Source organism: Rhinoraja longicauda, chromosome 41 (genome assembly GCF_053455715.1).
Source record: "Rhinoraja longicauda isolate Sanriku21f chromosome 41, sRhiLon1.1, whole genome shotgun sequence".
Classification (NCBI taxonomy): Eukaryota; Metazoa; Chordata; class Chondrichthyes; order Rajiformes; family Arhynchobatidae; genus Rhinoraja; species Rhinoraja longicauda.
The window spans coordinates 9255490-9280479 of NC_135993.1; the positions used below are offsets into that span (position 1 = coordinate 9255490).

General features: G+C 43.7%; 1 protein-coding gene across 3 annotated transcripts in view; it reads right to left on the reverse strand.

Moving 5' to 3' along the window:
* LOC144611886 (metastasis-associated protein MTA1-like) overlaps positions 1–24990 on the reverse strand; it is a 120290-nt gene that overhangs the window by 18401 nt on the left and 76899 nt on the right. For 2 of the 3 annotated variants that reach the window (XM_078431217.1, XM_078431216.1), the window contains exons 11-16: positions 23891–23965; positions 20089–20147; positions 18177–18298; positions 16608–16759; positions 14188–14374; positions 1940–2029 (exon numbers count right to left, since the gene is read on the reverse strand). In XM_078431217.1, the coding sequence (XP_078287343.1) occupies positions 1940–2029; positions 14188–14374; positions 16608–16759; positions 18177–18298; positions 20089–20147; positions 23891–23965 (685 nt within the window). Of the gene's footprint in view, positions 1–1939; positions 2030–14179; positions 14375–16607; positions 16760–18176; positions 18299–20088; positions 20148–23890; positions 23966–24990 lie in introns of those variants that run through there. The other variant, XM_078431218.1, reaches the window with a different exon arrangement.

Here is a 24990-nt window from a genome sequence, read left to right on the forward strand (position 1 = left end):
TACCCCCCTATGCTTTCTGCACTCTAGCAAAGCCTCCCCAGCTTTGTTCCCTAAATCTGCCGAAAGCTACCTATTTCAAAACCACATTTACTCTGAATTCCAATTCATTTTGAATTGAATAATTGCAAATAAAATGGGAAGCTGGGCGTCAGAAACAGAACATAGAAAGTACAGCACAGGAACGGGCCCTTCGGCCTACATTGTCCAGATCTCCTCTGCCGGCACGTGATTCATAACCCTCCATTCTCTGCATATCCATGCGACACAGAAAAAATAATTCACGCTTTCATTTCCTCCCGCCTAGACTACTGCAACTCCCTATACACTGGGATCAGCCAATCTTCCCTGTCCCGCCTGCAACTGGTCCAAAACGCCGCAGCGAGACTCCTGACGGATACCCGTAAAAGGGACCACATCACCCCGATTCTGGCCTCTCTCCACTGGCTCCCTGTACGGTACAGAATCAACTTCAAGCTCCTCCTATTCACGTATAAAGCCCTAAATGGACATTCCCCCCCCTACATCAAAAATCTTCTAACCCACCTCTCTAACTCCAGGTCCCTCAGGTCGGCCGACTTGGGGCTACTCACTATCCCACGGTCTAGGCTTAAGCTCAGGGGTGACCGCGCTTTTGCGGTTGCAGCTCCTAGACTGTGGAACAGCATCCCTCTCCCCATCAGAACTGCCCCCTCCATCGACTCCTTTAAGTCCAGGCTCAAAACCTATTTCTACTCCCTAGCGTTTGAATGGAGGGTTATTGAGGAGGCGCGGTGAACTGTTCTGTATGTGCTGTTAGGTTTGCGTGCTACTGTATGTTTCATTTTTTCCTTGGTACCTAATCAGATGTACAGCACTTTGGTCAACGTGGGTTGTTTTTAAATGTGCTATACAAATAAAATTGACTTGACTTGACTATCCAAAAGCCTCTTCTATGCCACTATCATATCTGCCTCCACCACTATCACTGGCAGCACCTTTCAGCCACCCATCATTTGTGTTTAAAAAAAAACTTGCCCCACATTTCTCCTTTAAACTTTGCCCCTCTCACTTTAATGGACATTCCCCCCCCCTACATCAAAAATCTTCTAACCCACCTCTCTAACTCCAGGTCCCTCAGGTCGGCATTTTGACATTTCCCTCGGTTTGACATTTCTACCCCTGGAAAACAATTCTGACCCTCTACCTGATCAATGCCTCCCATAACTTTATAAACTTCTCTCAGGTCTACACTCAGCTTCCAATGCTCCAGAGATGGTGAGCACAGCTGTCTTCCAAGGGTGAATAACAGAGCGGTCTGAGGAAGGGTCTCGACCCGAAACATCACCCATTCCTTCTCTCCTGAGATGCTGCCTGACCTGCTGAGTTACTCCAGCATTTTGTGAATAAATGCCTTCCAAGGGCGGTGAATCCGTAGAATTCATTACCACAGACGGCTGTGGAGGCCAAGTCATTAGATATTTTTAAAGCAAAGATTGACAGATTCTTGATTAGTAAGGGTGCCAAAGGTTATGGGGAGAAGGCAGGAAAATGGGGTTGAGAGGGAAAGATAGATCAGCCCTGATTGAATGTTGGAGTAGACTTGATGGGCCGAATGGCCTAATTTTGCACATATGACTATGAACAGTCATCGAACACATCGATGTTTGCAGAAATGGAAGAAACTCTTGGAAACAATCATTGGTGATTTGGTTGGCGGTGATGACCAATCTCATTGCAATTTGAACATTTTCAGCTACTAGACAACACATTGATCTCATCAGTCCTCAAGGGTTCAGACGTAGGCTCTCAGATACGATTAATCACTACCTTACCAATGTGCCAGAACTATACGCTCAACCACTGCCGCCCACACCAAGACATATCAACATATGTGAAATTCTGCAGCGATCATCCGTGATTACGGAGTAAAATGTGAATCTGTGCAGACGCGACTGCTTACCCAAGTATTTCACGATAGTTTCCAGGGACTTCCTGATGATGGGTTTGAGTTTAACTAATTTCTCTCCAATCTCTGGCAGCCTGGCAGTACCTACGAGAATCAGAACGAACCCATTAGCACAACCAAGGAACAGCAACTGTTAAACTAATTCCATCCCCCGCCCAACACTTAACCACAAGATGAGATCACATTCAACATGTCGGAAGATAAACAAGAAACCAGACACAGCTTGATGTTAGAATAGTTTAAATGCACAGAAACAGTTCATGCTGGTATTTGTATTCCACCTGATTCTCCTTCAGCTTTTCTCGTCTAAATCTATTAGCGCACCCCTCCATTCCCTTCTCCAAAACAAACCTCTCTAGCTGCCAATCAAATGTATCTAAACCATTTGCTTTAACCACTTCCTGTACAACCAAGTTCCACTTTCACACCACTCTTTGGGTCGAGAAATTTCTTCTGGATTCCCAACTGGCTCCATTACAGTGACTTCTAGCTAGGCCCCTCTGCACAAGTAGAAGGATTGAGTATCCACACTATTGAAACCTCACATCATTTCAAACCGTCGGGCTTCCCTTCTCAGAGTAAGAGACTCACTTTGGTCATCCTTTCCCAATTATGTAAACCCTCATATTTCTAGTATCCTCTTACATCTTTGCTGGGCATCTATAGTCTTTTTGTAAAGTACCAACTAGAATGGAACACAGTTCTCCAATGTTGTCTGATGAAGCCAGGATTCTGATTTATTTTAACCTTCCTTCTTTTCAATTCACGAGTTGCTTCATTTCTTAATGTCCTTTGGTGAACTGTGGCAAAACTATTTTGTACTCCAAAAACCCTTTGTTCCTTTACTTCACCTTGATTTACACCTTCCTATTCTTCCGACAGAATGTAACGTTTCACTCATTATTTATGAATTATTTGCCAATTCAGCAACTTGTTAAGCATCTCTTGTAACGTCTTGCAATCCTCTGACTTATGTCACAGAGTGTGCTGTACAGCAAATATAGTTGATATATTTATGGGCTTCAAAAGGCAGATGACAAAAACTCTAATATATGGCCATCGTATAACAAACAGCCAGTAGCATGGATAAAATGAATGGTTAAAACAAAAATAGGGCAACAGGGAAAGGTTGTTTATGAGAGTGGAGGGAAGTGTACTGTGGAATTCCCCAGGGTCAGAAATAAGACCACTGCCTTTTTCACTCTACTGCAATGATGTGGTCTTGAGTGCAAATTTCCCTAATTTGCAGATGACACAAAATCTGGAGACATTGTGAATTGTGAGGAGACTTCCAAGGAGATGTGAAGAGGCCGGTGAAATGGTCAGACAGGTAGCGCCTGAAATTTAATGCTGCAAAATGTGAAGTCTTACATTCTGGTCGGATGAGAAGAAGCAAAATGACTTGGAAGACTCAAGGACAGAGAAATCTCGGGTTAGACACAAAATGCTGGAGTAACTCAGCGGGCCAGGCAGCATCTCTGGGTAGAAGGAATGGGTGACGTTTCGGGTCGAGACCCTTCTTCAAGGGCCAACTCGACCCGAAACGTCACCCATTCCTTCTATCCAGAGATGCTGCCTGGCCCGCTGAGTTACTCCAGCATTTCGTGCCCATCTTCGGTTTAAACCAGCATCTGCAGTTCCTTCCTTCGACAAGAAATCTAGGGGTACATGAGCACAGTTTATCGAAGGTAGCAGGGCAGAATGAGAAAATGGTTAAATGCAGAAAATACCAGAAACACTCAGCAGGTCAGACGGCATCTGTGGAAAGAGAAATAGTTTCACTAAAATGTTGACTGTGCGTCTTCCCAGAGATGCTACCCTGCTGCATGTTTCCAGCATTTTATTTCAGATTTGCAGCAGTGGCAAGTTTTTTGATTATTAGAAAACAAAAGCCGACTCAAATCGAAAACAACTGGAATTTTATGCCCAGTTCAGCACCACACTCAAAGATGTGGAAGACTAGGCAGGGTGCAAAGGGAACTGTTGTTGGGGGAGAGTGGAGGGAGAAGAGAAGAAAATGAGGAGCCGGCGTGCTTTGTAACTTTATTAGCGCCGTAGGTGCGGCTATTCGTATACATTTAGCAAAGAATTTCATTGTGCCTAATTGCTTGTGACAATAAAGTATTCCATTGCAAAGTATTCCATTCCATTCCAAGGTGAGAGATTTCGGTGCGTGGGTGTGCGGAAGATGGGACTGTTCCCCCAGGAACAAAGTGCCGCGGGGGAAATCTGATAGGGGTACCGAAAATAGATAAGGGGAAAAACGGAGGGGGAAACGTTTCCTGGGGGGACAGGAACAAGGAGATGGTGCTTAGCAAAAGAACCAACAGCGACATGCAGAAACTTTGTTTTGCACAACAAATGGCTACGGTTTGCAATGCACTGCTGAAGTAGCGGAGACAGAAGCAACTGCAGAGCATAAAATGGATCAGGTTATGTACCCAAAAGAAAACACCAGGACAATTGGGAAAGCAGAGGAGCGGGACTAGATGTTCTACAGAGCTGTTATGGGCTTGATGCCTCAATAGCTTCCTTTTAAGTAACTGGTAGGATTTTGTCTTGGCTAGCCCCTTTCCCCCCCACCTCAATTTAACACCATCTGACAATTGAACATTTGTATTTTCGATTATTAGACTTTAATTCTGTAAATAGTGAACAGCTGTGATCCAGCACTGACCCATGTAGAACATCATCTTCCACATGAATAACTTTCCGCACCTCCCAAGCTCTGAAGACAGCCATCAATCCGTTCTGCTGATATGATCCAATGCTAATTTGTCTTTTCAAAAAGGTCTTTTAAAATCTACATACATTCAAATGGGTCTGGCAAAGCAGTTTTTCCTCTCCTTTGGTTATCCATGCTGACTATTCATCATTGCCCTTGAGTTTTTAGTTATTCTTCCAATCTCTGGTCAGAATTTCATTATTTTTCTTTACTGATATTAATCTGACTGGTCTGTAATTTCCTTTACAGGCTATGCCCAATCTTAACCATGGGTCTGTAAATGCTATCCACCAGTCCTCTGGCAATACAGCTAATAAATTGCTTCTCCTACCTCTTCCATTGATTCCTGTAATCCATCTGGGCCTGGGATGGTTTCCCGAGTTTAGTTTAGTTAATTTATTGTATTTTAAATTAATCTTGTCTACTAATTTCATCGTTCATGTAATGTCTACCTGTTCTAATTCCCTGGTAAATATCAGTGCAAAATAACTTAATATTTTGGCGAGTCCCTATTGTATTGTTCAGTCCATCCCTAATGTCTGGATTCCCATCCCAACTTCCTGCATTTTATTTATGTGGCTAGAAACTATTTCATGGTTTTGTTTTATGTTCATTGATAATTTCATCATTTTCTTCGTTTTCTAGATTATTCTCACCCCTTCAGGGCTTCTCATTGTGTATTCTGTTGAATTCTTGACATATTTCACCCTTGCGCTTAATGGCGCCCTATGTCTGGAACCTCATGAATGTTTAATTTGTTATTTTCTTTTAGTGGAATATACAGTCTAGGATGGCGCAAATAGCTATAGAAAACATTTAAAATGTTTGTCTATAGCTGCTGTCCAATATTATTACCCATATTCATGCTTCAGTACTAGACCCATTAACAAATACGCCTTATTTAACTTTTCACAAATTAGGTCAGAGAAATATTCGGCAACACATTTTGCCTGGTTCACTTTACCCAGCGCTCCTGTTCAATAAATATCAGGGGGTGATGAGAAAATAAAATTCCACTCATTTTCCTACAGAGAAGCTACTCAACTTAAGACTAAACCAGTGTGGTAGACCACTTAGGCAAAGAGGAAATCACATAATAAACATAGTCATTTTGACAAGTTTTATTTCCACAGTTATCCATTTGCCATGATACGGTACAGAGCATAACACAGTGGCTGCATGTTGACCAATGTTAGGAATTAAATAATGCAGAGTCATGACTTTTAGAGCAGAGAGGTAATGTACAGAGAGAGAGAGCTAGGGAGAGCTATTCTGAAATCAAAGAATGAGAGGAAAGCAGGGAGAATAAATCTCAGTTCAGAAAATGAGTCTGGCTAAGAGACAAAGAGCAGAAGAATTGAAGAGTGAAGATTGTAGGTTCTCAGATAGTAATTGTGCAAGAATGTAACAAATGTTATGCAAAACATTTTGGAAATAAACTCCATATAAAACCAATGACATGTGATGAGTAGCTTGAAGGGGGATTCATGGAATGCACGCAAGGTGGATTTCTGGAACAGTGCATCGTGGAATCATCTATGGAATAGGACATGTTGACGCCATTGTGGAGTTTCAATTAGCAATCTTCTCAAAGTCTGTAGGGAAGTGCGACCGTATTATGATAAAGAATTTGAAAACAAGTTTCAGAGTGATTTGAGTAAACCTATAACTACAATCCTCAATTTAAAGACATCTTTGATGAATTGTACAAAATAGATTAGAAAAAATAAAAAGGTATGACAGCGAATATTTAAAGAATTAATTTACAAAGAATGCACAATCTGTTAAGGATCAATTTTCCACTGGAAGAATATACAGCCATCACCAATTCATGAATGGTATTGTCATAAGAGGTGGCATTTCAATACATATTGCAATAAATAGGATTAAACTCAAGTTGTGCACTATTTTAAAAAAAAATCAAAGGTTGTCCAATAATCTGTTGGGAAAAACAGACTCAATAACTTAACAAGCAATTAAAAAAAACTACAGGGAATTGTATTGGTGCTACAACAGTGACATTGGACAGGGTCTACCTTCACAATAGTAAACACAAAAAAACATAACTAAAATTATGGGAACTGAGTGTCTCATGAGAATAAGAAACTTAAAAGTAAATCGATTTAAATAAGAAAAGTGCTTCAGAAATTAAGGAGATGACTAATAAGAAAATTACTTCAGAGATTGAGATTACAAGACACTAAACTCCATCTGATCCTGAAAGCTGGTTATAGTTTCTAAATTCTATGAGGTCCGTTTGACATGGAAGACAAGTCCTGCTCTTCAAGAGTAGGAAGGAGAAGCAAGAAACCAGAGGTCAGATAATCAGCACAGAAAAGGCTAGGATCCCATAAAGATAATGATAACAGGCTACTTGGGAGAAAGATCACGACTAAACAGTGAGAAGTAGTGTGAAATGATGTTCACCAAAACTACTGCAGTTTTGTTTTGAGGATGTAATTAGCCGGCTACCAGAGCCAGTGAATGGAATCTACTGGATTTTTAAGTAGTTTGTCAGACACTCTGTCACACAGACATTTCTGCACCCAATAGGGTTCAACGGGTTAGTGATTTTATATTAACATAGAATACAAATCGATTTAAGGACAGAAGATAGAGGGTGGAATCAATCGGCTATTTTGGAATGACAAGGTTCAATTAGTCAAGTGCTTGTTAAATGATTTACAATTTATCAACAACCGAAATGAGGGGGACCAGATACAACACATTTCTCTTTGATGGTAATAAGAGTCCAGAAGCAAAAAGTGAGGAAAATGCAAAGAGGCTGCAAGTGGAGTGAGTGGGCAGTCTGTGAAGTTATTCACTTTAATAGAAAGTAAGGAAAATCAGAATATTTAAAAGATATTAGAAATGAGTAAAGTTTGCTAAGCCAAGGAATTCGGAGATCCCTTTGCTTGAATTATAGAAACACGCACGTGACATCAAGTGAATAGAAAGGCAATTTTCTGCTGGATTGCCATTTGGGAGTTGAAGTATAACAAAATCAACATTATGCTGTAATTATGCAGGACTTTGGTGAGGCCACACCAGGAGTACTGCATATAGTTTTGGACTCCTCATGGAAGGAAAGATGTACTTGTTTTGGAAGGCGCAAAACGAACGTTGAACAGATTGAGACCTGGAATGAGAGGGTTGCACAATGAGGAGACACTGCATAGGATACACAAGAAACAGGAGCAGGCCACCTGGCTCTGAGCCTGCACCACCGATCATGGCGATCTGCCTCGCAGTGCCATTTTACAGCAATATCATCTCATCCCGCGATTCTCTTCACGATCAGAAGTCTACCCATGTTTTCTGAATGAACTGACTAAGCCTACAGAGCTGCAATTTCAGAAGAGAATTTCAATGGGTCATTGCCCTTAGAGTGAAGATATTTTTCTTCATCCTCGTGAGACCTGGACTCTCCAGTCAGAGGGGAATATTCTCCTGCTTCTTGCCTTGATGCATTGTGTACAATTCATTCTCCAGTCCTGACATTCAATATCATGCATGATCTTTTCTACGCCTGAACTCTTCTTAACTGACTGTTTTCCAAAGCCCTCCATTTCCTGATCTTTCCAAAATGCAAATATACCCTCTCCCGCTTTAAAAAAAAAAATTCTAATGATTGACCCTGCACAGTCCTCCGGTTTAAAGAATTTCAGAGATTCACCGCCCTCTTTAAACTCTTAAAACACGCTTGGCCGACTCAATCACTTCCCAAACTCATCATCCCTGGAGCAGTCTGGTGAATTTATTCTGTACTCCCTTTATGAAATCTGCACTCTTTCTTGGTTAAGGTCACCCAAACAGTGCACAAACTTCAAGGTGTAGTCTCACCAAGACGCTGTATAATTGCTATAAGACTTCCAAAAATCAGACCCTTGCCTTCCTCACTTCCTGATGTTCTTGTACATTGACACTCAGTGACCGGTGTACACATCCAGGTCCTTTTGAATGTCAACACAACCCAATCTCTCATGGACCCAAAATGCTGGAGTAACTCAGCTGGACTGACAGCATCTCTGGAAAGAAGCAATGGGTGACATTTCGGGTCGAGCCCCTTCCACAACCTAATCTCTCACCATTTAACAAATGCCACAATTTTCTATTTTGTTCAAAGTGGATGAATTCACGTTTTCCCACATTATATTCCATCTGCCATGTCCTTGCCCATTAATTCAGCTGATCTTATCCCCCTGAAACCAATTAACACCATTCTCAGAGCTTGGTGTTTATGGTGAATTTTAGTTTTAGTTTTCGAGATATACTATGGAAACAGGCCCTTCAGCTTGACAAGTGCACACCAGCCATCGATCACCCGTTCACACCAGCTCTGTTACCCATTTTCTTATTCACTGTCTACAATTCAGAGTCTAATTAATCGACAAACCCACAGGTCTTTGGATGTGGGAAGAAACCAGGGCAGCAGTAGGAAAACCACACATTCATAGGTAGAACATGCAAACTCCACACAGGTAGCACCCAAGATCAGGATGCGCTGCACGCTGTGCTGACTTCAATCGTTGAGGCAGATTATGAGGCCCAAGCACCAATACTTGCACGACCAGAGGCACAGCCTGTTAACTTCAGAAAGATCCTTTTATTTCCATCTTTTGCTTTGTGTCCTATGACCAATTTTCTATCTATGTTAGTGTATTACCCCCAATGCCATAGACTCCATGTCAGTGTATTACCCCCAATGCCATAGACTCCATGTCAGTGTATTACCCCCAATGCCATAGACTCCATGTCAGTGTATTACCCCCAATTCCATAGAATCCATGTCAGTGTATTACCTCCAATTCCATAGACTCCATGTCAATGTATTACCTCCAATTCCATTTGCCCGTAACCTTTTTGACCAACTAGCTGTGTCGAACATATCAATAACCTGAAGGTAGACACACAATGCTGGAATAACTCAGCGGGACAGGCAGCATCTCTGGAGAGAAGGAATGGGTGACGTTTCGATTAGAGACCCTTCTTCGGACTTGCTCTCAATAACCTTTTGAAAATCTAATTATATTGCGTCCCCCAGTTTCTCATCATCTATTCTACAAGTTATATTCCCAAAGAACTCCAGCAAAACACAATTTGTACTTAATGAATCCAATGTGGACCCTGCTCAAAACTATTATTCATTAAAGGCATTGAGTCTGACCCCGTATTGTTGATGTGGTAATTATGGGGCCTACCAAAGCTGCAAGGTGAACTTCTAAACTTGCAAGTTGTTAACACATAAAATTGTGGTAAAATATTATGAATTGCAATCATTTGTATATTCATTTCTGATGGTGAGGGTGGCACTTAACTAATTGAGCCAGGTAAACAGTTTTTATGCTTTTAAAATATTTCAATCACCCTCAGGGATCATTGCTGGGCCTTTTGCTGTTTGTGGCTTATGTCCAAGTCTCGGATGAGAAACTAAAGGTATGATTAGCAAGTTTGCAAATGACACGAAAGTGGGCGGCATCGTAGATATTGAAGAAGGTTATCAAAAATTGCAGCAGGATCTTGATCAGCTGGGCAGATGGGCAGAGGAATGGTTAATGGAGTTTAATGCAGATAAGTGCGAGGTGTTGCATTTTGAGAAGTCAAACCAGGGCAGGACTTTCACAATGAATGGCAGGGCTCCGGGGAGTGTTATAGAGCAGAGGGAGCTAGGAGTGCAGGGACATAGTTCCTTGAAAGTGGAGTCACAGGTGGTCAAGACGGCGTTCAGTCAGAGTACTGAGTGTAGAAGTTGGGACGTTATGGTAAAGTTGGACAAGACATTGGTGAGGCCACATCTGGTGTATTGTGTTCAGTTTTGGTCACCTTGTTACAGGAAAGATGTTGTTACTGCAAAGGGTACAGAGAAGATTTACGATATCTTGACAGGTTTCGAGGGCCTGGGATATAGGAGAGGTTGAGTAAGCTTATTTCTTGTAGTCCAGTTGGACCAGGGTCGATCATAAAAAAGTGTATAAGATCATGAGGGGATTAGATAGCGTAAATGCACAGTCTTTACCCTGAGTAGGGGAATCAAGAATCAGAGGTTGAAGATGAGGGGGGAGGGGCAGAGGATATAATAGGAACCCGATTCTTTTTTTACACAAAGGATGATGGGTGTCTGGAACGAGCTGCTAGAGGAGGTGATAGAGGCAGGTGCTATCACAACATTTAAAAAGCAACAGGAAAGGTACATGGGTAGGATAGGTTTTGAAGGACAGGGGGCAAAAGCAGGCAGGTGGGACTAGTGTAGATGGGGCATGTTGGTCGGTGTGGGCAGGTTGGGCCCTTTTCCACACTGTATGAATCTATGACCCTCTGAGTCTGATTGGACCTTTTCCAGGTTATTGAGGGAAGCAAGAGGAGATTGCAAGGGGCTTGACAAAGATCTTTGTATCTCCGGCCACAGTTGAGGTGGTGGAGGACTGGAGAGTAGCCAATGTTGCTTCTTTGTTTAAGTAGGGAAGTTGAGAGAATCCAATGAATTATAGGCTGACGAGCCTCACGCCAATGATAGGGAAGCTTTGAGTGTATTCTTTGGTATAGGTTTACTTGCATTTGCCCACAGCAGGTCACGTCTTACTAACATCATTGAGTGTTTTGAAGAGGTGACAAAGGCGATTGATGAGGGTAATACACTGGATGTTGTCTGCATGGATTTTAGTAAGGCATTTGATAATTGCTCACGGTAAGCTCATCCAGAACCAGGGGCCACGGTTTAAGAATAAGGGGAAGGCCATTTAGAATGGAGATGAGGAAAAACTTTTTCAGTCAGAGTTGTAAATCTGTGGAATTCTCTGCCTCAGAAGGCAGTGGAGGCCAATTCTCTGAATGCTTTCAAGAGAGAGCTAGATAGAGCTCTTAAGGATAGCGGAGTCAGGGGGTATGGGGAGAAGGCAGGAACGGGGTACTGATTGAGAATGATCAGCCATGATCACATTGAATGGTGGTGCTGGCTGGAAGGGCCGAATGGCCTACTACTGCACCTATTGTCTATTGATCCAGATCAAGATGCACAGGATTAACTCTGATTTGGTCGTCTGGATTCATAACTGGTTTACTAATGGAAGACAGTGGGCTGTGGTGGAACTACAATATTCAGGCTGGAGTGTTGCGATGATATAATATATATATTATAGGACTTGAACGCAGTTGTAGATGAGTTGGTCAGTAAGTTTGAAGGTGACACCAATAATGGTAGAATTGCAGACAACGAGGAAGGCTGTCATAGGATGCCGATCAGCCACAGATATGGGCAGCGAAATGGCAGGTGAAAGTGTAGGGTGTTGCACTTTGAGAGGTCGACTGCAAGGGAAAGTTGTACAGTTAATGACAAGACCCTAAATAGCGTTGACGTATGGAGGGAATTAGGGTTCAGGTCAATAGCTCCCTGAAAGTGGCAACACAGGTAGACAAAGAGTGGTAAAGAAAGGGTATGATATGCTTGCTTTCATCAGTCAGGACATTGAGTACAGGTCCACCACCGATTTTCCGGCATCCTTGGTTCCAGAGTCTCTCTGGATTATCCAATTTGCCGGACCAAGGGAGGTCACGGTCTTCAAGAGCAGTCCAACAGCACGAGAACGGTCAGCTTAGGCACCGGCCCACAAAGCTCGCCTCGGAAGTCCGGCCGGGCCAGAGTTCCAACCCTGGGGGGCAAATTTGACCTGCCAATCGGCGCCATTGTCCCGATGAGGTGGAGATCGTCCGTGTCACCCGGCCTAGGCGCCATGTTTAACACTAGTTGCCGGAAAATCAGTGGTGGGCCCGTGTAAGAATCAGGATGCAACTTTATAAAATGTTGCTTAGGCCGCATTTGGAGTATTGTGTGCCGTTCTAGTTGCACTATTACAGCAAGGATGTGGAGGCTTTGGAGAAGGTGCAGTTTTATAAGGATTGCTACCTGGATTCAAGACTCTTAGCTATAAGGAGAGGTTTATACGAAGAGGTTGAAAGATAGCTAGAAGGAGATATTGGACAAACTTGGATTGTTTTCTGTGAAGCATTGGAGACTGAGGGGAGATGTGATAGAAGTATATAAAATCATGAGAGACATCGATAAGGTAGATAGTCAGAAAAGATCAGAAGGCATAGGTTTACAGTGAGAGGGGCAAAGTTTAACGGGGATGCATGGGTCAATTTTCTTTTACATACACAGGGTGGTGCATGCCTGGAATACACTGCCAGGGATGGTGGTGGGAGTGGATACAACAGTGGCGTTTAAGAGGATTTTAGACAAGCACATGGATACATAGGGAATAGAGGGATATAGATCACATGCAGGACGAGAAAATTATTTTAGCTTGGCATCATGTTAGGCACAGAAATTTTGGGCAGAAGGGCCTGTTTCTGTGATGTACTGATCCAAACTCTATCCTATTAAACCATGTCTGTGGTCTGTAGTTACTGCTACCATTGTAACAGCAGTTAACCTTTCAATCAGCACTCTCAACTCAGTGCACCAATTTGAGATTCATTTGAGGCCTGGTTTGCATGATCTGCTGTAAAAACAGGCAAGATGTGTATTGACACAAAATGCTGGAGTAACTCAGCGGGTCAGGCAGCGTCTCAGGAGAGAAGGAATGGGTGATGTTTTGAGTCGAGGCCCTTCTTCAGACTGGTGTCAGGGGCAGGATATCCCGCCCCCTCCCCCGACATCAGTCTGAAGAAGGGTCTCGACTCGAAACGTCACCCATTTCTTCTCTCCTGGGATGCTGCCTGACCCGCTGAGTTACTCCAGAATTTTGTGTCTACCTGGAATCTGAGAGTGCCAAGAGAGAGTGGTCTCGATGGTCATATGGTCACAAAAATACAACCAATTTTCTTGCTCTGTTTGAATTTTGGAACAAAACACATTTATGGATATCAAAACTTATTCCATTGATGTTGCACCTAAATCTATGACGATGTCCCAAGAAATTCTTATGGAATCATACAAAATTTGACACCAAAAGAGAGCTTTTCAGTAACCAAGGTCAAGGAATTCCAGGAATGATGATCTAAGTGGCTTAAAAACACGGCTTCCCACGCTTAGGAAAAAAAACTGCAGATGCTGGTCTAAATCGAAGGTAGACACAAAATGCTGGAGTAATTCAGCTGGCCAGGCAGCATCTCGGGAGGGAAAGCTGACATCAGTCTGAAGAAGGGTCTCGACCCGAAACGACACCCATTCTTTCTCTGCCGAGATGCTGCCTGACCCGCTGAGTTGCTCCAGCATTTTGTGTCCACTTTCGGCTTCCCATGCTGTTCCAAAAAAGACCAAAATTGGAGGGAATGAGTAAGGTTTTGAGAAATAGAAAGGTGAATGGTCTCAGGATAAAAACAGAACACATGGATGGTGGATTGAAATAAAGGTGTTGGTGCAACAGATTCAACACAGACAAAGAAAACAAGATGGGAAGTGAAGAGGACGAGGTACAAGTTTTAAATGGGCTTGTTTATGGAGGATGGTGGAAGGTATTACAGAAATCAGTCTGGTGAACGGTATGTCCGTTGCAATTCTGCAATAAAACTCACTCACATTCGGCTTTGATAGCTGCACTGTTGATTGGCAAAAAGGGTCGTCGAGCTGCCTGCCGTGGGTGGAACAGGTTTCGACAGTAATACCGTGCAATTTTGGTTAGTCTCGTTGTCTGAAGACAGAAAGCCTGCCTAGTCTTCAGTGTAAACTTGGGGTTGGCATTCTTCACCCAGTACCCATGTGGATTCTAAAAGACAAAATAAAGATTAAAAAAGGCATGCAGAACAAACACATTATATCTAGTGTAGAAGGAAGGAACTGCAGAAGCTGGTTTACACTGTAGACATAAGAAGCTGGAGAAACTCAGCGTTTCTGGAGAAAAGGAATAGGTGACATTTCGAGTCGAGGTCCTTCTTCTGAAGGGAAGTCCTGGCCTGTATTCTGAAGAAGGGTCTCGACTCGAAATGCAACCCATTCCTTTTCTCCAGAGGTGCTACCTGACCCGCTGAGTTCCTCCAGCTTTTTGTGTCTATCTTACACTGTATCTAGTTTTTGTTTCAGCTGTCGAGGTTGAGAAACTACATTAAACATCTGGGTCCCCTCCCCTGCTACCCAGAGCAGGATCAGGGCATTAATTTTAATCACTTTACCCTATCAATCTCATCATCTCATGCTGGAGTAACTGAGCGAGTCAGGCAGATTTCTGGAGAACGTGGATAGGTGACATTTTAGGCCGAGACCCTTCATCAGACGGATTGAGTCGGGACCCTTCATCATATCAATCGGTCTGAAAAAGAGTCCCGGCCTGAAACGTCACCTATTAATATTCTCCAAGGATGCTGCCTGCCCTGCTGAGTAACGCCAGCATTTTGTGTCTTTCCTTGGTAAACCAGCAGATGCAGTTCCTAGTTTCATCAGTCTCCCGACTCAGCTCCTCGTCAGCTCCAAACTCAAACCAGACAACTCCCGATTAGGTCAATACATCTTGCACTGTCATGAACGGGGCATCCTTTGATATCATGTACATGGCAGCCAAGGTGCTGGGTCCAAGTGAAGCCGATGAGGAAACCTTCACCACATCTAAACAGTGCGCAGACATGCACTTGAAGAGGGACTCTTAGATCCTCTCTCATCCAAACTGTTCACAGCTCTCAGCGTCACATACCCAACAAGTGAAGAGCTGGACCCAGTGGGAAAAGGTTGGGAACTTTCTCATTAGTGGGAAAAGATTGGGAACTTTCTCAAGTGTCGTGGACATGTTGGGCCAAATTACATCCCCCCGCATGTTATTTAATTACGACTTCTCTCAGCAAGGGGCCACCTCTCCCCATTATCCCTCATCCACTGCTCCCATGCTTTCTCTCTCACTCGTGGCCTTTCCAATTATGAACTGGAAGAATCTTTTGCTCAATTAGCCTGAGATGTCAGCTAAACATTGAGAATGCAAGGATAACAGAAGAGCGATAGAGCAAAAATAGAGCTAAATTTGCAGTTGTCTTCGTAAACATGGAATGTACACAATGCTATTCTATACTTCATCCCATCAACTATCAGATTCTTGAACCACGGCAATGAACAAATAAGGACAGGGGGTGTGGGGAGAGGGCAGGAACAGGGTACTGATTGAGAATGATCAGCCATGATCACATTGAATGGCGGTGCTGGCTCGAAGGACCGAATGGCATACTCCTGCACCTATTGTCTATTGACTTTGTATAAGCAGTGCTACGCACTTCAGCTTGCACTCGAATGGTCTGATTGCCTGGCATAATTGATCATTTATTGTATTATTTATTGTGCATTAGTTTTGCTGTTTCATTAATGTGACTGTAAAGCTGCAGCAAGAAAGAATTTCATTGTTCCGATCCCATTGCATATGATAATTAAACTCTCTAGACTCTGGATATGATGAGGGGTGAAATGTGAGGGATCTAGGACAAGTACTTGGGCGACTGCTTCTTGTCACGTTGACCTATTGCACTGGTACTCAAAACCTTCTCATCGTGACATGCCATCCCCTCTCCAAAGTAGCTAGATTACTCCCCTGTGTAAGAAGGAACTGCAGATGCTGGTTTACACCCAAGATAGACACAAAACGCAGGAGTAACTCAGCGGGTCCGACAGCATCTCTGGAGACAAGGAATAGGTGATGTTTTGGGTCGTGACCCTTCATCAGACTGAGAGTCAGGTAGGGGGACACTTCTCGTGACCTGAAACATCGCCTATTCATTTTCTCCAGTGATGCTGCCCGAGCTGCTGAGTTACTACACCATTTGTGTCTATCTTAGATTACTCTCCTGTTCGCTTATCCTAGATGCATCCTTGCAACCAAGGCACAGAATGAATTCACAGCCAGTGGATCTACTAAGGAATGGGTTAGAGTTATCTTTAACAACATCATGAGCAAAACCCTGTGGCATTCAACCAAAATAGTCTGCCCCCTCCTAATGCCTCTTGGATGGTGAAACGGTAACACTTACTGAGCTATTACGGGTCGGCCCGGGTCTCTCGCCTTCGAGCCTCGTTGGCATCTTCAGGCCACCGTACTTCTTCCAGTAATTCCAACAGGTTGCACAGAGTCTGCATTGCATATTAGGAGGGCCCCAGGAGTACCACTGGTATGACTGAGTTGCTGAAGAGAGAAGCGTGAAAAGAGTATCTTCGTCAACGGTGTGAGCAAGAAATACTTCATCGCATCCCATCATCAGATACGGTGTGCAAACATTGATGCTCAATTTAGCACTTGGGTACAAATGGCAATAAAGTATCATCATCAACATTAACCACCCGCCTAACTGGTATGCTTGCCAGACTCTGCCCCATCCCACCTCTCCTTTCCAATTTCTCCCCACCTCTCCATCAGCCTGAAGAAGAGTCCCGACTGCCTGATCCACTGAGTTCCTCCAGCAGTCACCAGGGAAAAGGGATGGCTATGGAGGCAGATTTGAGGCTGCAGAGCCCTTAGAGTGAAGCAGAAGTGCTCAGAGCAAGTACAGTCAGATACAGCATCAACTACCCCTAGTCAATCAGATACAGCATCAACAACCCCCAGTCAATCAGATACAGCATCAACTACCCCTAGTCAATCAGATACAGCATCAACTACCCCTAGTCAATCAGATACAGCATCAACAACCCCCAGTCAATCAGATACAGCATCAACTACCCCTAGTCAATCAGATACAGCATCAACTACCCCTAGCCAGGTACACTGCTGTTTCAATTTCCCCCATCAGCCATCTTGTAGCTCGAATTTAGCAACCTGTTCAGAGCACCTTAGTTTTGGAGCCCATGCTGTTTCGATGGTGGTCTGAGAAAATCCCAATTCAATGTATCCCTTAAAGGTAGCAATGAGAATCTACACAGGATTTAATATTAGGCTGTCGGAAAAATGACAAAGTGCCAGAATACCTTTACACTATTTAATCAAAACTTAATTCAGGTGTTGATGCCGCACGCTCCCCTGAATGTAGGAATGAGATAAGCAATGTAAACGCCGAGCGTTTGACAGCACTGGGCCTGTACTCGCTGGAGTTTAGAAGAATGAGGGGGGGGGGGACCTCATTGAAACATACAGAATAGTGAAAGGCTTGAATAGAGTGGAGAGGATGTTTCCACTAGTGGGAGAGTTTAGGACTATAAGTCACAGCCTCAGAATTAAAGGACGTTCCTTTAGGAAGGAGATGAGGAGAAATTTCTTTAGTCAGAAGGTGGTGAATCTGTGGAATTCTTTGCCACAGACAGCTGTGGAGGCCGTCAATGGATGATTTTAAGGCAGAGATAAATAGATTCTTGATTAGTACGGGTGTCAGGGGTATGGGGGGAAGGCAGGAGAATGGGTTTAGGGGGGAGAGATAGATGAGCGATGATTGAATGTTAGAGTAGGCTTGATGGACCGAATGGCCTAATTCAGCTCCTGTCACTTTTGACCTATGATTTATCCTATGCTCATAGAGATCCCCTCTGACTGCAAAAGCAATGTGCTACATGCAGCATGTTGGCATTGCATGTCAATGGCAAGTTCATCAGGAGAAACATGATCTACTCACTGTAGCAGCTCTCACAAGCCCTGCTAGCTCCTCCATTCTGTCCTTGGATCCCAGCTCCATTCACCATCCCTGGCTTGTTGACTGTGTTATTCACATTGATCTGGTTAGGGTTTGGTTTGTTGCTGTGGAGAATAAGAGACGGAAATTCAAAATTGTGGAAGATAATTTGTTTAGTTTAGAGATGCAGTGCGGAAACAGGCCCTTCGGCCCACCGAGTCCAAGCCGACCAGCGATCCCCACACACCAGGACTATCCTACACACTAGGGACAATTTACAATTTTTACCAAAGCCAAATTAACCGACAAACCTGTAGTGTAAGAAAATAACTGCAGATGCTGGTACAAATCGAAGGTATTTATTTCACAAAATGCTGGAGTAACTCAGCAGGTCAGGCAGCACCTCAAGAGAGAAGGAATGGGTGACGTTTCAGACTGAAGAAGGGTCTCGACCCGAAACGTCACCCATTCCTTCTCTCCTGAGATGCTGCCTGACCTGCTGAGTTACTCCAGCATTTTGTGAGACAAACCTGTACGTCTTTGATGAGTGGGAAGAAGGGGGAGCATCCGGAGACAACCCACGCAGTTACAGGGAGAACTTACAAACTTCGTACAGCAAAATTCGAGATCAAAGTTCTGCGGCACTCTACCGCTGCATCATCCTGCCGCCTTTTGATCCTGCATTTTGTTTTAAGTTCAAAATGTTGAGTGTGGTAAATAAGCTTCAACACTACTATTACTGATGCAACTATTGCCATTGCCACACTCCTTAATTACAAGAATGAGAACAGTCATTTTGATGAAATCATTGGTAAATGCAGTGTAACATCATATTGCAAGATGTTATCATGTTGCAAAATATTATCGTATAACTCGGTGCTCAGCCCAATGTTAAACTGCATTGAGTCTGTCATTTCTGTGCATCTACATATGCCTCACACCGAGATCAGTCAGACACTGATCATTATTCTGCATAATGTCAAGTCGTCAAGTTTATTTGTCACATACACACACACGATGTGCAGTGAAATGAAAGTGGCAATGCCTGCGGATTGTGCAAAAAAAATTACAATTACAGCATATAAATTAAAATGAATACAGAAAAGAACATTTAGTCCCTGGAGTTATAATAGTTAACAGTCCTAATGGCCTGTGGGAAGAAACTCCGTCTCATCCTCTCTGTTTTTACAGCGTGACAGCGGAGACGTTTGCCTGACCGTAGCAGCTGGAACAGTCCGTTGCTGGGGTGGTAGGGGTCCCTCACAGCGGTAGAGTTGCTGCCTGACAGCGCTGGAGACCCAGGTTCCATCCCGACGGGTGCTGTACGGAGTTTGAACGTTTTCCCCATGACTTTTTTAAAAGTTTTTTAAAAAAGATACAGCGCGGAAACAGGCCCTTCGGCCCACCGAGTCCGCGCCGCCCAGCGATCCCCGCACATTAACACTATCCTACACACACTAGGGACAATTTTGACATTTACCCAGTCAATTAACCTACATACCTGTACGTCTTTGGAGTGTGGGAGGAAATCGAAGATCTAGGAGAAAACCCACGCAGGTCACGGGGAGAAAGTACATACTCCGCACAGACCGCATCCATAGTCAGGATCGAACCAGAGTCTCCGGTGCTGGATTTGCTGTAAGCCCACCGTGCCGCCCAATTTTTCCCCGAGATCTTCGGGTTCCTCCCACACTCCAAAGACGTACAGGTTTGTAGGTTAATTGGCTTGGGTTTATGTAAATTGTCCCTAATATGTGTAGGCTTGTGTTAATGTGCGGGGATCACTGGTTGGTGCGAACGCGGTGGAACGCAGGGCCCGTTTCTGCGCTGTGTCTCTAAACTAATCTAAAACAAACTAAACGGTGGCATGACATTTCCATTTACACAGGCAAGACAAATCCATGGAAGTACTTACTAGTTGGGGATGTACACCTGTTTTAATCGGCTCTCTGCTTCAGCTGCTTTCAAACGTTTCTTTAAAAAAACAACAAATCGCATCAATTAAAACCATCTCCTGAGGAAAAGGACAATTTGATGAAACCTGCCCCACTGGTGTCCTCGTGCATATCGATGCCTGAACTGGCCTCATTCTTTCACATGCCTGCAGCCTGATACCAATTCATTTAAAACAGGGAAAAACAAACAAAATGCTGATCAATTTTCAACAGCTACCGGTCCTAGATCATAATGATGCATGAAACTGAGTAGGCCTTTCGGCCCTTCAGGCCTGCCCTGCCATTTATTGTGATCATGGCTGATCGACCCTAGACTTCATCGCCTCTTTAATGCAAGTTCCCTATAGCCCTTAATTCCCCGATCTCTTCAAATATCACCAATGATCTGGCGTCCACCGCACTAGTTGAGAACACCAGAGATTCAGCGTCTTCTACTGTGCTCACGTTAGGGTTGCCAACTGTCCCGTATTAGCCGGGACATCCCGTATTTTGGGCTAAATAAGTTTGTCCCGTAAGGGACCGCCCTAGTCCCGTATTCGTAAGGTTGGCGACTTCCTCACTCCCAAAGAAGGGACATAGGGTGACGTCACCGCCCCACGCCCCAAGTGACCTCACCCAGCCAGCGGCCAAGTGCTCCCGCTCCCCCAATGGCGGTCGCCCGGGCTGGGCGGCCGCCATTGGTGGAGTGGGAGGGCATGGCCGGTGGCTGGGTGAGGCCACATGAGGCACGCGGGCGGTGACTTCACCTTGTCCCGTATTTGGGAGTGAGGAAGTTGCCAACCGTAGCTCACGTTGGACAACGATTATCAGAATACTTCCACAGTCATTCCACAGTAAAGTGACAAACTGTGATTGAGGTACACACCAAGCAACCTGAACAAGACTACATTTCCTCAAGTTTCTGCCAACTCTTGGATCACCCTTCATCTTTCTAAAAATTCAGCGAGTCCAGGCCCCTTCAACAACAACCTAAATTATTTTAAAAAACCTTCATCTACACTGCGTTTCTTCCTGAGAAAAGGAAACCAAAATTATAGAGTATTCCAGATGTGGCCTCAAAGTCCTCCAGTTACAGCAAAATCTTCTCACTTCAACAGCTTCATTGCTGACAAAATTCACCTTCCGTATAATACCCGCAAATCAATTTGATTTAAAAAAAAGAACATCAAGAATGTTCTGTGCATCAAATTTATCTGCTAGTCTGAAAATATTTTTCCTACTCTTTCTAATATATTATGAGACGTAAAAGGGAGCTGGGGAAACTAGACGTGAGCAGCTTCTCACAGAATCACATCAGTGAATGACTGGACTGGAAATTCTGTTTGGCTGCGTCCTTTACTCCAGTTGAAAAGGCTTAATCTGAAGGTGTCGCTGAAGGCCAAAGTACTTACACTCAAGACAGCTATACTATTTGCTCGAGTAAAAGTCTCAGAGAAGATCGATGTCTGTCAAAATCTTGTATATAGACCAATAAAAAGCAGAATCATGCAATTCGAAACCACCTTTCCAAAATTTTGCTACATCTTCAAAGCATAAGACCAGGGAAAGGTCTTAGTTGGAGAGGTCTATCATTGGTAGCTCAGTAATACAAGTTGGTAAATTAAAATTAACTGAAATGAAGATATTGGTGAAGCTGGGATGTTACCCCAGGAATGAAGGAAATTGTGGGTGTCTAGGGTTTTGCCTCAGAAGCTTTTAAAATATCCATGTGACATGGATAGAGATTTGGTTGGCAGACAGGAAGCAAAGAGTAGGAGTAAATGGGTCCTTTTCAGAATGGCAGGCAGAGGCAAGTGGAGTGCCGCAAGGCTCGGTGTTGGGGCCGCGACTGTTTACCATATATATTAATGATTTGGATGAAGGAATTAGAAGTAACACTAACAAGTTTACGGACGACACAAAGCTGGGTGGCAGTGTGAACTGCGAAGAGGATGTTAGGAGGTTGCAGGGTGACATGGACAGGTTGAGTGAGTGGGCAGATGCGTGGCAGATGCAGTAATATAGATAAATGTGAGGTTATCCAGTTTGGCGGCAAAAACAAGGAAGCAGATTATTATCTCAATGGTGTCAGGTTAGGTAAGGGGGAAGTGCAGCGAGAACTGGGTGTCCTTGTACACCAGTCACTGAAAGTTGGCGTGCAGGTACAGCAGGCAGTGAAGAAAGCTAATGCAGGTTGGCATGTTGGCAAAAGAAGGCATGTTGGCCTTCATAACGAGTGGATTTTAGTATAGGAGTAAAGAGGTTCTTCTGCAGTTGTATAGGGCCCTGGTAAGACACATCTGGAGTATGGTGTACAGTTTTGGTCTCCTAATTTGAGGAAGGACATCCTTGTAATTGAGGCAGTGCAGCGTAGGATCACGAGATTGATCCCTGGAGTGGCGGGACTGTCATATGAGGAAAGATTGAAAAGACTAGGCTTGTATTCACTGGAGTTTAGAAGGATGAGAGGGGATATTATAGAGACATATAAAATTATAAAAGGACTGGACAAGCTAGATGCAGGAAAAATGTTCCCAATGTTGGGCGAGTCCAGAACCAGGGGCCACAATCTTTGAATAAAGGGGAGGCCATTTAAAACTGAGGTGAGAAGGAACTTTTTCACCCAGAGAGTTGTAAATTTGTGGAATTCTCTGCCAGAGGGTAGTGGAGGCCAAATCACTGGATGAATTTAAGAGAGAGTTAGACAGAGCTCTGGGGGCTAATGGAATCAAGGGATATGGGGAGAAGTTGAGCACAGGTTACTGATTGTGGATGATCAGCTATGATCACAATGAATGGCGGTGCTGGCTCGAAGGGCCGAATGACCTCCTCCTGCACCTATTTTCTATGTTTCTATGTTTCTAAATGCCTTGGCCCACCATAGGTGACTGGAATATTCAGGCTTCATCTTGTCATTTAAGTCGTGCTCCAAATTTAAATAGAACAATTGTTCACACACAGGATATTGAAGTAAACAATGAAATTATAGCTCCTCTTGAAATTGTATTGTAAAAACTTAAATGCCTTTAAGGACCGGGTATAGAAATTGGGAGGTCATGTTGTAGTTATATAATTCGTTGGTGAGGCTGCATTTAGAGTATTGTTTTCAGTTCTGGGCACCATGTTATAGAAAAGATGTTGTCAAGCTGGAACTGGTACAGAGAAGATTTACAAGGGTGTTACCTGGACTAGAGGGTCTGAGCTACAGGGAGAAGTCGACTAGGCTGGGACTCTATTCCTTGGAACGCAGGATGATGAGAGGTGATCTTATTGAGGTGTATATAAAATCATGAGAGTAATAGATTGGGTAGTTGCACAGTCTCTTGCCCAGAGTAGGTGAATCGAGGACCAGAAGACATCGGTTTAAGGTGAAGGGGAAAAGATTTAATAGGAATCTGAGTAGTAACTTTTTCCACATAAAGGGTGGTGGGTGTATGGAACAAGCTGCCAGAGGAGGTAGTTGAGACAGGGACTATCCCAACATTTAAGAAACAGTTAGACAAATAGGACAAGTTTGGGGGGGATATGGACCAGGTGGGACTAGTGCAGCTGGGACATGTTGGCCGGTGTGGGCAAGTTGGGCCGAATGGCCTGTTTCCACACAGTAGCACTCTATGTCTCTCTATGATTCTTCCACTACATGCCCTACATACTACGTACGTCCTGCATGTCGATCTGTGCTGAAGACCTGTTACAAATACTGTTTCTGTCTCTGCAAAGCTCAAAAATCACAACATTGAGTGTTCCAACATCACACAACTAAACAGAAGCACGATGCTCTACCTGCTGTACGTATCTGTCTGTGGTCTTCCACATATAATAGTACTCGATTATACTGGTTAGCGATTTCCATGGAAGCTGCAAAAGAAATTGAGAAGACATTTAGAGTCCCAAATGCTACTGCATTCAACGCTGACAAACATCCAGCCAAAATACATTTGATGGAAGATTACTCCATTACAATCGTACATCGGGTAGTACAACTGTTTCACGGCTCTGGTGCCTGGGTTCGATCTTGACTCAACTGTTCTGTGTCGAGTTTGCAAATTCTCTATGATTTTCCCCTGAATGCTCTTGCTTTTTCTCAATTAATAAATGTTGATACATTAATTGGTTCTGTAAATTACTTTGAAAACCAGCATCGACTCCATGGGTGGGATGGCGGTGAATGTCATAAGAGATACAGGTAATGAATGCAGCCTCCATAAATGACTCAGAGGACCATCTGACCTGGTACATTAGCCTCTTGCACAAAAATATGACTTTTTCTGAAAATATTACTTTTATTCAGCCTTCATACTGATTAAGAGCCAAACCTGACCACAAGGCAACAGAGGTCCAACAACGTTTCCTAACCACAACCACTGACACCTTTGGTTGCTAAAATACTCATCATGACCACAAAAAAACAAGCCTATGCTGGAGGTTTAAAGACGGGCATTACTCTGCACTTTCCACGATTCAAATGTGTCGCATTGCCAATTAATGCGTGCCATTAGGATGATTGACTGGCTAATGTGGTTTTGCCAGAGGTCATTAAGCAAACAAGTAAAATGTGCCAGACTCCCTGTTCAAAAAACAATCATCACGTATTTTGGCGGCACCTATAGACAAAAATTAGGCCTCAGTTTAATATCTTAACTGAATAACAACAACTGTATCCCACCTAGTTTAACACTGGGACAGCACATGTTTTGGGACAGAACGGTGGCGCAGCGGTAGAGTTGCTGCCTCACAGCACTTGCAGCGCCAGAGGCCTGGGTTCGATCCCGACTACAGGTGCAGTCTGCACAGACTTTGTACGTTCTCCCCATGACCGCGTGGGTTTTCTCCGAGATCTTCTGTTTACTTCCACATTCCAAAGACGTACAGGTATGTAGGTA